Source organism: Solanum verrucosum, unplaced genomic scaffold (genome assembly GCF_900185275.1).
Source record: "Solanum verrucosum unplaced genomic scaffold, falcon-dt-bn FXZP01000125.1, whole genome shotgun sequence".
In the NCBI taxonomy this organism is placed as follows: Eukaryota; Viridiplantae; Streptophyta; class Magnoliopsida; order Solanales; family Solanaceae; genus Solanum; species Solanum verrucosum.
In genome coordinates this window covers 820,245-834,797 of record NW_026019923.1, presented here as the reverse complement: position 1 = coordinate 834,797, position 14,553 = coordinate 820,245, and the positions used below count along the sequence as shown (strand labels likewise).

Genomic DNA, 14,553 nt, shown 5'->3' with positions numbered 1-14,553 from the left:
AAAGTTACATAAAAGTCAAGAAGTGTCCTATTCCAACTACATTTTCAATGTCCTTATAACTCCTAACACTTTCATAATGATTAACAGTTGCATATAGTTCCAAATTGATACACCCCTACACTTTTAGGATGCTATAGTCTGCGAAGAGTGGTCAGTTGATTATAATGTATAATCAAATAATTGAGGACATGGAAAGAATTTAGGGAAGCAAGGATAACCAATGATTCTTTTTTCAAAACTATTTTGAAATATAAGTATGTTAGAATCAGTCATAGTAATGCCAAAAGTTATATATAGTTAATAACAAGGACTAAAATTTATTTTTTACTCAAATTCAAAGCAAGCACCATATTCAATCATGGATCTCTTCAATCTTCATAGACAGAATATTGGCGTTACGCAATAACCCCCTTCCACACTTGTCATATATGCAATATGTTGTTCCTAGGAGTCGAAATTGTGTTCTTGATTTTGATATCACTAATTGAAATCAAACGCTTGTCATCACAAACGAAGCTACCCCTAATCGGGGATCCCATGTATCTCCTAGTGACCTCTTGATTGATATCCTCATTCATAAAGGCCAGTTAGTTGCACTAGTTAACATATGAGGCATACGCACGATCCTTTAAGATTCAAACCTGGATTTGATTCTCACTCTAGTATCTCACACACATAATATAATTTTCACACGCTTTTGTAGCCACAAATCATGATCAATAGTACCCCACTGTTCTTGCTTAAATCATGAGTTTGACTTTGCTTACCATCGTGCAAAATGCAATAACTAATAGGCAGAGGCATTTCAAGTCATTAGCTGTCTAAAGTCAAAATCGAACGGAACTCTTAAATTTTTTAAAAATTAATATGTTTTAGATGTAAAGTTGTTAATAACTTTTTTAGAATCGATATTTCTAATAATTCTTTTTCAATTTATAATATAACCAATCCATTTATTTTTCTTCAGACATAATTTTCTAGATGTGTCAAACTTCTAATAATTCTTTCTTTTTTCTATGAAAAGTTTGTTTTTATACCAATAGTATTCATTTTTAAAAATAAAAAAAAATCATATATGAAACTTTAGTACATATGACATATCGTGAATTGAATATAACCATTAACTTCATTTACATCATTCTTCCTCCTATATATCTCAAAAGATTTTAAGTGGCATAGATTACGCCTAGGGGTGGAGCCATCATTATAATTACGATTTAACAAAATTCAATGATTTTAAATCAAAATTTATTTAATATGCATAAATAAATTATTAAAAACTTGGGGGAAAATTGTGGTTCAAAATGCATCAATCAAAATTATAGTGGACTATATATTTTCTTGCTACTTACATATAAAATTGTAAGCATTATCTAATAGGAATTAATTGCCACATGAATATTGAGATTAGTAGCTAATTAATTAATGAATGACCAAATTGATACATGTCCAAAATTTTCAATCTACACATAAGTTTTGTGTAGTCTATTCTTTGAAAATTGGAAAGATCTATACTTAATTACGCTTGAAAATGAAAACTCAAAGAATCATCTTCACTAATTAATGTTGAGTAATTTCAAATAATTTGGAAATGTAAAAATGACTTTACAACCTCTTCCCAACCAACATTGCATTACTACGTTAACCGTTGAACTTCATCAGAAACAATCTCTCTATTTTACCGTAAGGTAAAAATAAGATATGTATACATGATATATCCTATCCTTTTTAGACCCCATTTATGAGATCACAATAACTAGGTAATTGTTGTATATTTGGCCAATAAGTGTTTTTGATTAGCGTGTAAAATTCGATTTTTGAAACTAGACAAGTAAAGTTGAAGAATTTTAGTATACTAGACGAGAAAAGATGGACGGAAGAGGTATATTTTTCAAAGTCAAAGTGTAAAATTTGAGTTATTACTCTTGATGTTGTAAATATGGCAATAAAATTGTTTTTAAAATAACTCTATTGAACTTTATCCTAGAAATAAAATAACAACAAGAATATTAATTTCGTCGGTATAAAATGTCAAAAATGAAATGAAATATAATATTATTATTTCATGTTTGATGTTTTCCAATCAAATATATATAAAAGCTTTTCTAGAAACATTCTTTTCTTTTCAAACCCATGGATCAAATTTACCTAAACAGATGGTGCTCGATTGACTAAAACGTTGTAATTATATTCAAAATATAATAATGATTTTTTGCACCAACTTTGTGCAACCAACATTACCAAATATATTAGAGTACAAATTAAATAGTAGTACTACTTTTTTTCTTTGATATTTATAGTACAAAGAACTCAAGGGCAAGGAAGTACAATTTAATTTGTTGAGTACTTCGTCTTTGTTTTCTCATTCGATATTCAATTATCTGTATTGAAAGTTTGACTAAAATTTAGAGTCGAAAAATCTTATATTGGAGTAAAATATTTCCTAACAATAATAATTTTATATTCAGAGAGTAAATTAAAAATATATGCTTAAAAATAAAAGCATATTATCATTTAATTGCGATCTTTATTGGTTTTGGCCTTCTTTAATTTTTTATTTTTCTCATTGAGTTAGCTTTTTATTTTTGTACTTCCAATTTACATTGGATTAGTTGAAAACTTCAATTTTGAGCCTACTCCTCTTATAACAGAAGGGGGGAACAAGAATTAAATGGGCAAGAAATATTTTTGCTTTAATTAGTTTCATGTTTGGTTGGGATTTTTAAATTATAAAATGAGAATGATTATTTCTAATTGGAATTTTGATATTTTTTGTTCTATAACTAAATTCAATTATGAGAAAATCGTCCCTATTGTGTGAGGGCAGGAGGGGGTAGGATTGTTAAGAGAGCAAAAATAAAGATCTTTTATGTGATATTTTTGTCTATAATAAGGTATCAGATAGAATGCATCTGCTTTAATTATGAGTGGAAGAATTTTGCATTATAACTTTCATTTGAATATTTCTATGCATAGTAATAATAGTTTTCGGCATTCATTTGAATTACGGTTCATAATAACAAATTTACTTAATTTTTGCTAGATATACCTCATCAAAATTATCAAACATAGAAACAAAACAAATTTTCTTGATTTCTTCTCTATACCAACTTGATTAGTTTTGATTTGTTAAAAAATGAGAAAACACAAAAGGAACTAAAGAATTATAGTCTCAAATCATTGATTCAAATACAAAAAAATACATCAATATTTATACTACATTATATATTATCTCTCTAGTCAAAATTAGTTGTATGAATTACTAACAAGTACCAAGTTGGTGTGATCAAGGGCGGATATAAAAGTTTATTAATATTGAGTATTTATGTAAAATCAATAAATATACATGTATTTTTATCACTTAATCATAATTATTTATGATATTTTTTTTCACTTAATCACCTAATTATGATAAGTTAAATTGATTTATCTCAACCTAATAAATTTTGTTCAACCTAAAGTGTTTGAATCCACTAAATAAAATCAAAATAATATATTTTGAATCCAGTAAGCTAAATGGATAATGAATAAACAATGAATTCAAGTCCATAAAATTTAAATCACGAATTCACCTTTTGATAAGACAAATATAATTTTTCCACCGTAAATTAAAGATTTTAGGATTGAGCCAAGAAATTAAATAAATTCATTTTTGGATTAAGCCATGAAATTGATAAATTCTTAATAGGACGTATACCTCCTTAGAAAATCTACCGGACACGAATTTAAATTTGTTACCGTAGTAAGTTTTGAATTCTAAGATAGTTATTTTTTTATTTTTTTGTTTTTATTAAAAGAAGAGCTAGGTTTATGAATTACATTAATCTAGTCCATGCAAGTACCAAATCACATTTATTGTCTTTTAGGTTGAGGTAAAAGCCAAAAATAAAAATAAAATGACGTTCGAGAAATCCCATAAGAATAATTCATTAAATTAAAAGCCAAACATATAAGCCATCTTCAACGTTAAAATGGACAAGCTAACTCACTAATTATCTAAGAAGCCAAAAAATCTATAATTCCACTTGAAACTATAAAATTAATTCATTGACCTTTTCACTTTGGATCTTTCACCCTCACCAAAAGACAAATAATTATTTATGCCAAGGAGGTAAATTAATGTACTCTGTCTGTGTAAGCTCGTTCATATTATCGATCTCAAATTCGAGTAAAGGAGGGAAATTGTCGAAGGTCAATCGAAAATAGTTTTTCAATTCCATAAAAGTAGAGTTAAGACTGTGCATATCATAATCTCTTCAGCCCTATTTATGAAATTATACTAAATTTATTGGTATAAATTATAGGAACCACATATTATAAGTATTAAATAACATCATATCCCTTCTAGTTTTCTATTTACCAAAAATCCCTTAAAAATGATGTTTGCGAGATACATAGTTTGTCCAATTTATTGCTGTGGTTGTTGAGGTAACCTGATAGATTTTCGTGATAAAATAAACTATCTTCATTTTTGTTCTTAACGTAAAAATATTTATATATATTAAAAAAAATAATCCTCCATAATCTTGGTGCAAAATGCCAATAACCAAGTCAAAGAAAAAAAAAACTTTAACACTTGTTGTATGTAGGTAAATAGTTAATTTAATTTAAGTTTAATAATAAGGAGCATATAATAGCCACAAATTAAGGTGACGTAAATTAATTTGTTGTTTTTCCGTTTGTTTTATTTGTTGCATTGCCATAATATATATGTGGCTTGTGAATCTTTAAATTCCTCAATCTAGTATAAAAATTTTGTTACTATTATTTTTACATATTTTTAGGAACATATGTGGATGACATCAAATTGAATAAATTGGTTAATAATAGTTAAATAAAATTTTAATGTAAAGTTAGTGTATTTATTAATTATTTAATTTTGTCCATACCTTGTGTGTGTGGTTAATGCATATTGTGATTTAGATTCTTCTTCAAGTTTTTTTTTTTACAATAAAATTTGTTTAATTATATGAGAATTATATATATATATATATATATATATATATATATATATATATATATATATATTAAAAATTCTAATTTTGTATTTTCTGACCAAATTCATTGTATGTATTTCCTTTTTTAGGTATTATTTTAGAATGGAGAGAGTTAATTGTTATAAAGACCATATAATGGTAGCTAGGAGATTAGAGTCAACAATTATTTTTCCTTTCATCAATCAATAGTTGCATGTGATTAATTATTTTTCAAAAGTAAAACACCTTTTGCAAGTTGAAATAAATAAATAAATAAAAATGTTGGTTAAAGTTAGCTGGTAAATTACGGAAACAAGAAAAAAAAATGTAGTAACAAAAGTACAAAACTGGCGGCAATCCTATTTCACATTCATGTATCAAAATAAAATATTTTAATATAATTGATTTAAGGGAAAATGGCATGATATACCCTTCAACTTTATCATTTGAAGTTGATATACCCCTGTGATCAAAGTAGCTCATATATACCCTTATTGTTATACAAACGGCTCACATATACCTCTACTGTTATAAAATGAGCTCACATATACCCTTCATTTAACGAAAGTGAAAAAAATTAGTTTTAAATTTATATTTTTGACTTTTAATTTTCTTAAAAATTATTGAGGGGTATATATGATTCTTCTAGCAAAGTTCAAGGTATATTTTAATCTTTTTCATTAGAGCCGTCAATATGGGCTAGGCCAGTTGGGCCAGCCTGACCTTACCCGTGATTTGATAGGGTTGGACTACGATTTTTGGAGCCCATTTAAGAAAATGGTTTTTTAGCCCGGCCTGAATAAGTCTGTCGATTTGTGAGGCTTGAGAAATATGGATAGCCGGCCCGTGGGCCAAATAAAAATTAATTAAAAAATTAAAATAAAATAGAGTATTAAAAATAACAAGAGTCTAAACTCAAAATCTGTTTAAAGTTTGAAATAGTACAATTAAAATACAAATTATGTTTTTAAAATATGAAATACATAAAATAAAAATTCCCTAAAATCTCTAGGGATTCACTAAATAGACTATAGCCTATGGAATATTGTCATAGTTTTGTGTTTTTTTATGATCATTGAAAAGCAATTAGGTTAATATTTTTATTTAGCTATTTATGTTTTTACTTGAAATCAAACTTAATAAATATTATAAAGATAATTTATTTGTGTATTGATTAATAAGTAGCAACTCTAACACTACGTAATATTGTCTTGTCGATATTTATGATAATATTTTTAAATTATAATTTAATTTAAAAAAATATACTTTTAAGAAAAGAGAACTGACCCGGCAAAGTACGGCCCATGTACTTGTGGGCTGGGCCGATCACTTTTTGGCCCACACAAAAAATGGGCTAGCCCCGCCTGACCCGTCAAATTTTAAAGTCTGTATGGATTAGCCCGGATGAGGTGGGTCAACCCATATTGACAGCTCTATTTTTCATGCATAAATTATTTTTTGACTTCTTTGATTATAATTATTTGAGTCTCTTATTCTTATTTTATTTTTTTCTTTCATTCCATAGTGTAAAGAAAAAAAAATTGAAACTATTTTTTTGTGGCTATATTATAATTTAAAATTATTTTTTTTTGTCTATATTGTATTTAATTTTTCTAGTTGAAGAAAAAAATTTGGTCATCTATAAAAAGTTTTACAAGTGAATCATAAATAAATTTGACCATCAAAATAATAAATTTAAATTAGTCATTGAAACAAAAAAAAAAAGTAAAAAAAAATATGTTTGAGGAGGATTAAATATACTCATATGGGGTTATATATATATATATTTAAAATAATAAAATAAAATAAAATTAATTTTTTTTCATTTCCGTTAGAGAAAAAGGGTATATGTGACCCATTTGCATATAAGTAGGGGTATGTATGAACCACTTTCATAACGAGGCGTATATCAGCTCTAAATGACAAAGTTGAGGGGTATATCAGACCCTTTTCCCTTGATTTAATTACAAAATAAATTAATAAAAATATACATAGAAAGAAATTAAAATTTTATTGGAAAATATATAGTTAAAATACTATATTAAAAGTTGAAATATTCCATTAAAATATAATTTAATTTAAATATTTAAATAAAATATATTGACAAATTTAAGAAGCCGACTGGGTACATTCATCTCCCCTTATGCCACACCACCTTCAAAATCAAGTCCGAAATCTAAATGGCGAAAAAAAGTCCAAACAATCAAATTTGAATATACACATCTAAAACCTTAAGTCGTCCTCTTCAATATCAATTGAACACTTTAACTTACAAAACTATCATCTAGACGCCTATGTCGCATCAGAATCAAGTGTCTATATGATAGTAAAGACGAATTAGAGTGTTTAGTTGTATTTAAGACGAAATTAAAATGTCTAGATGCACATTTTTAAAGGGCCAAACACATATACAACCCCTCTAACTTGTCCACATTTTTCATTTTGACACTTTATCTTAGCCTTGTTCCATTTTAACCCTTAAACTTCATTTTTCATGTACCATTTTAACATGAAATACTATTTTTATGATTTCTTTATTTTAATATATATTCTTCAATTGCAACTTCTTATTTTAAATCGACATCTGTCAAATAATTTTAGTTAAAAAATTAAAAATTAACAAAAAATAATTCTTTTTAAAAAATAATAATTTCTTTTTAAGAGTGTTATGTATTTTTGTGTGAAAAATAACCGATAAAATTATAAAATTGTGTTGGTTTTCTTTCTTTAAAATCACCGACAACCTAACAAAGTCAATCGAGTTTTAACATTGTTTAGTAGTGTTATTAGCAATGAACAAGAGTCCTTTTTTAGTAGTGTTATTAACAAAGTCAGTCGAGTCTTTTTGAAGATGGGTTTTTTTATTCGTATTGATTTATATTAAAAATTAAAAGTGAGTATTTGCGTTAAATTTAGATAGCCTAGATGATAAGATAAATAAATAAGTAGTGTTATTTATTTTAATTGAATGTTTAAGAAAGAAAATCAAAGAACTTTCGTCAATTTATTTTCATGCAAAAATACAGAGAAATATCAAAAAATAATATTATTGTTTGAAAATTTTTATGTTCGTTCGCGAATGTTTAATTTTTTTACGAAAATTAATAGGCACATGTCTATTTTTTTAAAATAAGAAATTGGCCTAACACATATGCAGCCCCTTAAACTTGTCCTCATTTTTCATTTTGGCACTTCAACTTAGCCTTGTTCCATTTTAACCCTTAAACTCCATTTTTCCTGTACCATTTAAACATTTATACTAATTTTTATGATTTGTTTTTATTTATGTTCTTCAATTGCAATTTCTTATTTTAAAAAAAATAGACGTGTGCCTGTTAATTAAAAAAATTAAACATTTGCGAACGAACATAAAAATTTTCAAACAATAATATTATTTTTTGATATTTCTCTGTATTTTTACATGAAAATAAATTGACGAAAGTTCTTTAATTATCTTTCTTAAACATTCAATTAAAGTAAATAACACTACTTATTTATTTTCCTTATCATCTAGGCTATCTAAATTTAACGCAAATACTCACTTTTAATTTTTAATATAAATCAATACGAATAAAAAAATCCATCTTCAAAAAGACTCGACTAACTTTGTTAATAACACTACTAAAAAAAGACTCTTGTTCAATGCTAATAACACTACTAAACAATGTTAAAACTCGACTGACTTTGTTAGGTTATTGGTGATTTTAAAGAAAGAAAACCAACACAATTTCGTCGGTTATTTTTCACACAAAAATACATAACACTCTTAAAAAGAAATTAATATTTTTTTAAAAGAATTTTTTTTTGTTAATTTTTAATTTTTTAACTAAAATTAAATGACACATGTCGATTTAAAATAAGAAGTTGCAATTGAAGAATATATATAAAAATAAATAAATCATAAAAATAGTATTTCGTGTTAAAATGGAACATAAAAAATGGAGTTCAAGGGTTACAATGGAACAAGGCTAAGATAAAGTGCCAAAATGAAAAATGTGGACAAGTTAGAGGGGCTATATATGTGTTTGGCCTAAGAAATTGCTATTGAAGAACATAGATAAAAACAAATCATAAAAATTAGTGCAAGTGTTTAAATGGTACAGAAAAAATAGAGTTTAAGGGTTAAAATGGAACAAGGCTAAGTTGGAGTGCCAAAATGAAAAATGAGGGCAAGTTTGAGGGGTTGTGTATGTGTTTGGCCTTTTTAAACTTGTTCTTAAATTTCATTTTGGCACTCCAACTCAACTTTGTTCCATTTTAACCCTTCAACTCCAATTTTTATGTTCCATTTTGGTACTTTTTTCCAAAGAATTAATCAACAAAGTGGGATGTGTGTACTTCACATGCCATTATTGTGTTAAAAAATAATGGATGAACATCTTTTTTTAAAAAAATATTTTTTTTTAGAGTTTCCGTAGATTATTGTGTGAAAAATAATCAGTGAAAGTGTGTTGGTTTTTTTTTTAAACAATTAGTTAATTTAAATAACATCACATATATATTTTTTCTTATCTAGTCTACTTGGACTAACTCAAATATCAGCTTTCTAATTTTTCATTCAACTAAATACGAGTTAAAAAAAACTCATGTTCATTGCTAAATAATAGCACTACAAAAAAATGTTGAAACTCGATAGACTTCGTTGGGTTGTCATTGTTTTTTTAAGAAAGAAAATCGATGCACTTTCGTCGGTTATTTTTCATGCAAAAATATAGAAAAACTCTTAAAAAGAAATTGTTACTTTTTTTTATAAAAAAAATCAATGATAATCCGTCAATTTTATTTTTTTACAATAATTAACAAATGATCGTCGATTTTAAAATGCAAAATTGCAGTTGAATAACATATTTAGAAATAAAGAAATCATAAAATTAGTATTTTGTGTTAAATGGTACATAAAAGAAATAGAGTTGAAAGGTAATCTTTTATTATTTTTTTAAAAAATACTTTTTTTTTGTCTTTCACTCTCTTAGAGAATGTGTGATGCACACTCTCTACCACATCACTTAGAAGTGCCAAAATTGAACATAAAAATTGAAGTTGAAGGGTTAAAATGGAACAAATTTGAGTTGGAATGTCAAAATGAAATTTAGAGAAAAGTTTAAGGGTCTGCATGTGTTTCGCCCTATTATTACATTCATGCATCATTCACATCCATACATCCATATCTTCACTTCACATCATATACCTATATATATATGGCTTATATATATATTCAACCCCCCACCCCCATGACCCCCCACCAACCCCTCCAAAACAACCAAAAAATAAAATAAAAGAGTCCATAAGTGGGGGCTTTACTAATTTTTCAAAGTATATGAAGATGATATCATCAATTTACTATTTATTCAACAAACATTTTTTTTCCTCTATATATTCTCTCATTTGCCTCCATTTTCATCTCTTCAAACCAAAAACTCCATTCTATAATTTCTCTATAATCCATTTTCATTTTTCAAATGGGTGAGGTAAATTCATCACTTATAAACCTCAAAAAATCACATAAATTCATTTTCAAACTTACCAATTTAATTCCAATTTTTTTAATTCTTAATTTTTATTTTTTTTGGATTTGCAGAAAAAAGAAGAAACTAAAGCAGAGGTAGCAGAGAAGAAGAATGACGCCGGAGAAAAAAAGTCCGGCACCGGTGACGCCGCCGGGAAAAAGGATGCCGGTCCCACCGCCATAGTTTTAAAACTCGATTTGCATTGTGAAGGTTGTGCCAAAAAAGTCAAACGTTTCATTCGCCATTTCGAAGGTAAAATTTATATTAATTAACTAAATATATACAAAAATTGTCATTCCAAAATCTCTTCTGAGTCGAGCCTGTTGCATCGTACACTACTGGAATTGCAAAATAAAACGAAAAATTGAAATATAATTTGAACTTTGAATTATAAGAGTAAAGAATTTTAGTTTATTATTGATAAAATTGGTTCCTTGAATTCACCGGCAAATAGTACTTTACGGTTTTTTCAAGGAACCATCATTGTAGTTAAGATCCGGATTTGACGGTTAATCGAATTCAATAATTTTAGTATTAATTTTAAATTTATGCTAAGAAATTTACTAAATTAATGAGTTCTTAGCTTTAGTTCAAATCACTTAATAAGGGTGATCGAGTTGATTGAACATTAATTTCTCATTTCATTTTTCCTCGGAATTTGCCTAGTGTAATTTACCTCTCGTGATTGTTTGGTTATTACAAATTTACCTTTTGCGCACTCGATCAATATTACCTAAGCGTACTCGAACTTATAAAGTTTAAATTCTGATTCTGTCTCTTCTCTGAAGGTGTGGAGGATGTGAAGACAGATTGTGACGGTGGAAAATTGACGGTGAAAGGGAACGTGGACCCGGCATGGCTCCGGGAGAAAGTAGCGATGAAGACGAAGAAGACGGTGGTTCTCGTCTCACCTCAGCCCAAAAAGGACGGCGGCGCCGGCGCCGGGGATAAAAAGCCCGATGAGAAAAAGGCAGAAGAGAAAAAACCCGAAGATAAGAAGCCCAAAGAGGTAATTTCACTCTCCTTCAACACGTAATCTTATCTAATTAGTTTAATTGAAGGGATAATAGCACTTCGGATCCCTTAACTATTGATGAATTTCAATTTTGATCCTTATGATATTCGACTAAGCACATTTTACTTTTAATTAATTTAAATATCTTTTATTTAGACTATTTTTAATTATTCTCAAGTATTTAGTGAATAATATAAGGTTGATAATTCATTAAATATGTGAATTTTTTTTGCAATTTAATCATATCTCGTGAGGAACTATATCAATATTTATCAATAATTGAAGGACCAAATGTGCTATTATCGCTTAAGTTTAATTTCCATATTTATTTTTTTGATGACTAATTAAATTTGGTTTTTTTTGGTTGAACTATATTTCTGATTTATTTTTTTTAATTTTTGATATATGTTTAGCCACAAGTAAGTACAGTGGTGTTGAAGATTCGATTGCATTGTGATGGATGTGCACACAAAATAAAGAGAATTATAAAGAAAACTGATGGTAAGATATATAGTATAGTTAATTAATTATTTAATAGTATTAGTATCTGCCCGATACGCGATTAAAGAAACTAATCATAGGAAATTATTATCTTATTTTGACAGGGGTAGAAGAAGTCAAAGTAGATTCGGAAAAAGATTTGGTCACGGTAAAGGGTACGATGGACTTAAAGGAATTAATTCCCTATTTGAAAGATAAATTGAAAAGAAATGTAGAAATTGTCCCACCTAAGAAAGATGATGGAGGTGGCGGTGGTGGTGGTGGAGAGAAGAAAGAGAAAGAAGGCGGTGGTGGTGAGAAGAAAGAGAAAGAAGGTGGTGGTGGAGGAGGAGGCGGAGAGAAGAAAGAGAAAGAAGGGGGCGGTGATAAGAAGGTCGAGAGTAATGAGAAAAAAGAGGGTGAACCAAAAGCCGAAGGAAGTAAAGGTGTGGAGACAAAGTCTGAAGCGAACAAATTAGAGTATTATGGTTACAATGCACAAACACATTACGCCACGCCTATGTACAACCAAAGTTACATGAATCAAGACTATGGTGTAACAACGTACGATCCCGGTTACAATGCTCATACAGGCTACGCCATGGAGTATGGCTACCACCAACCGTCATATGTACCACCTCCTCCACCAACGACATACGTGAACAACACACAAATACAAATGTTCAGTGATGAGAATCCTAATGGTTGTTCTGTCATGTGATTCACATGACAGATCATCCGATCATCAATCAATCATCTCGTTGAGGGAGAGAGTTCAAGTGAAATTGTAAATACATCAAATCAATAGTCTCATCAAGGAAATGTCTCAATATCTAAAGATAACACAATGAATTGTAATTTACAAGTTCTAGTGGAGATAATTTACCCCCTACTTTGTATTAATTTGTGGGAAAAATCACATATTATGAGACATTTAGGAAAAAATAATATGAAACGTAAACGTAATGGTATATGAGAATATAGTTTCTTTTTAGGAAATGTCATTAGGTTTAATTAGGTTTATCTTTTGACTTGTATGTTATTAATGTATAGATAATAATATATTCAATTTTGTGACCACATAGTTTAACTTTATTTATTGTTTTCTTGTTCATTATTAACATTATCTCATTGTGCACATGTAAGCAATTATGTTTAATTTTAACCTATGGTGGCTAATAAACCACTTGGCACAAGAATATCTATGGTACAATTTTAATAGTGCCAATATTTGTTTTCATTCATATATAAATTATAAATTGATAGATTTTGCACATAAAGACATAATGGAAATATGGTTTTGGGTCACATCTTAGGGTAGTTGGATTAGCACCATCTACAATTAGACAAAATTAAAGGAATTGTATACACCATGCATTAGCAAACTAACAAATTGTACACTCCGATATATTCTCCTGATTAGCTAGATTAAAAGAGTGATTCAGTCGATATAGATGTACATTTATGTTGCTCAAATTTTGTATATGTATTAAGCAACTTATTAAATATTTATAAATATTTGACTGTAAACTCAATATATTGTATATATTAGCTAACTTGAGGTGGTTTTTAGAAATATATAAATTCTAAACTCTAAATTTGCTTCCGCTGAAGTTCTAGTACTTAATATTTTGGTTATAAGTCATATTTGAGAAATGGCATCCAAGAAAAAAGTTGACAACTTCTTATTTGGATTTTCAAATCAAATATAATTAGTATCATGCTAGGGTAAACATTTTCAAAGTTGCAATAAATTTGTGATAGAAAAATATATAGAAGATGGAATTCATGATAGCTAGTATTGAATTATTTTGAAGCCAATAGCGTAGAGGATCAAGGTTATTAAGTCTCATCAAGAATTAGTTGATGTCAAATGATCAATTATTATGAACCACTCAAAGAGTCTAACCAATAATGATAAAATTATCTTTATACGATATAAAATTATGAAATTAAATTATTAAATCAATTCAAGATCATACATTTTTAAATTCAAGATTTGCCTTTGTTGAAGTTCAAATGTCATAAATTTGGAATGCTTTATGCACGTTATCTTCTTCTTTTTTTCATCTAATATTATATTTTTGCCGGCTTTAATATGTGATGCACAACTTTATGATTATAAATTTAATTTACATATTTATTGTTTACATAGCCAAGTAAAACTATTATCCAAGACTTAAAAGTCATAAATAGAACTTTATGATTATAAATTTAATTTACATATTTATTGTTTACATAGCCAAGTAAAATTATTATCCAAGACTTAAAAGTCATAAATAGTGGATTGACAATAATCTTATGATAATGCATTTGTTTCATAATATATATTTATGTGACAATAATCTTATGATATTACTTATAGAATGTTAACAACTTTTTTTTTCACTTAATAAGTGAAGAGAAGAGGGAAGCAAGACTTATCGAGTTTTATAAAGTGATCCCTTCATAAGTCACTGGTGGAGGAAGCTCGAAGAGATTCCCTTCATTCGTTACTAAGTAAAGATTCTAAGTCTTTGAGTAGCTCGTGCTTTTACGAATCCTGCACGCATGAGCATAGGGTTTAGTAGGCCGT

General features: G+C 27.9%; 2 protein-coding genes across 2 annotated transcripts in view; one reads left to right on the top strand and one right to left on the bottom strand.

The window, feature by feature from the left end:
- The window catches only part of LOC125826478 (uncharacterized), a 272,616-nt gene that overhangs the window by 214,264 nt on the left and 43,799 nt on the right, over positions 1-14,553 (bottom strand). The window lies entirely within an intron of this gene.
- LOC125826311 (heavy metal-associated isoprenylated plant protein 5) lies at positions 10,271-12,852 on the top strand. Its single transcript, XM_049505629.1, has 5 exons — positions 10,271-10,444; positions 10,555-10,735; positions 11,272-11,492; positions 11,912-11,999; positions 12,104-12,852. The coding sequence occupies exons 1-5, from the start codon at positions 10,436-10,438 to the stop codon at positions 12,697-12,699; spliced, it is 1,095 nt and encodes a 364-aa protein (XP_049361586.1). The 5' UTR covers positions 10,271-10,435; the 3' UTR covers positions 12,700-12,852.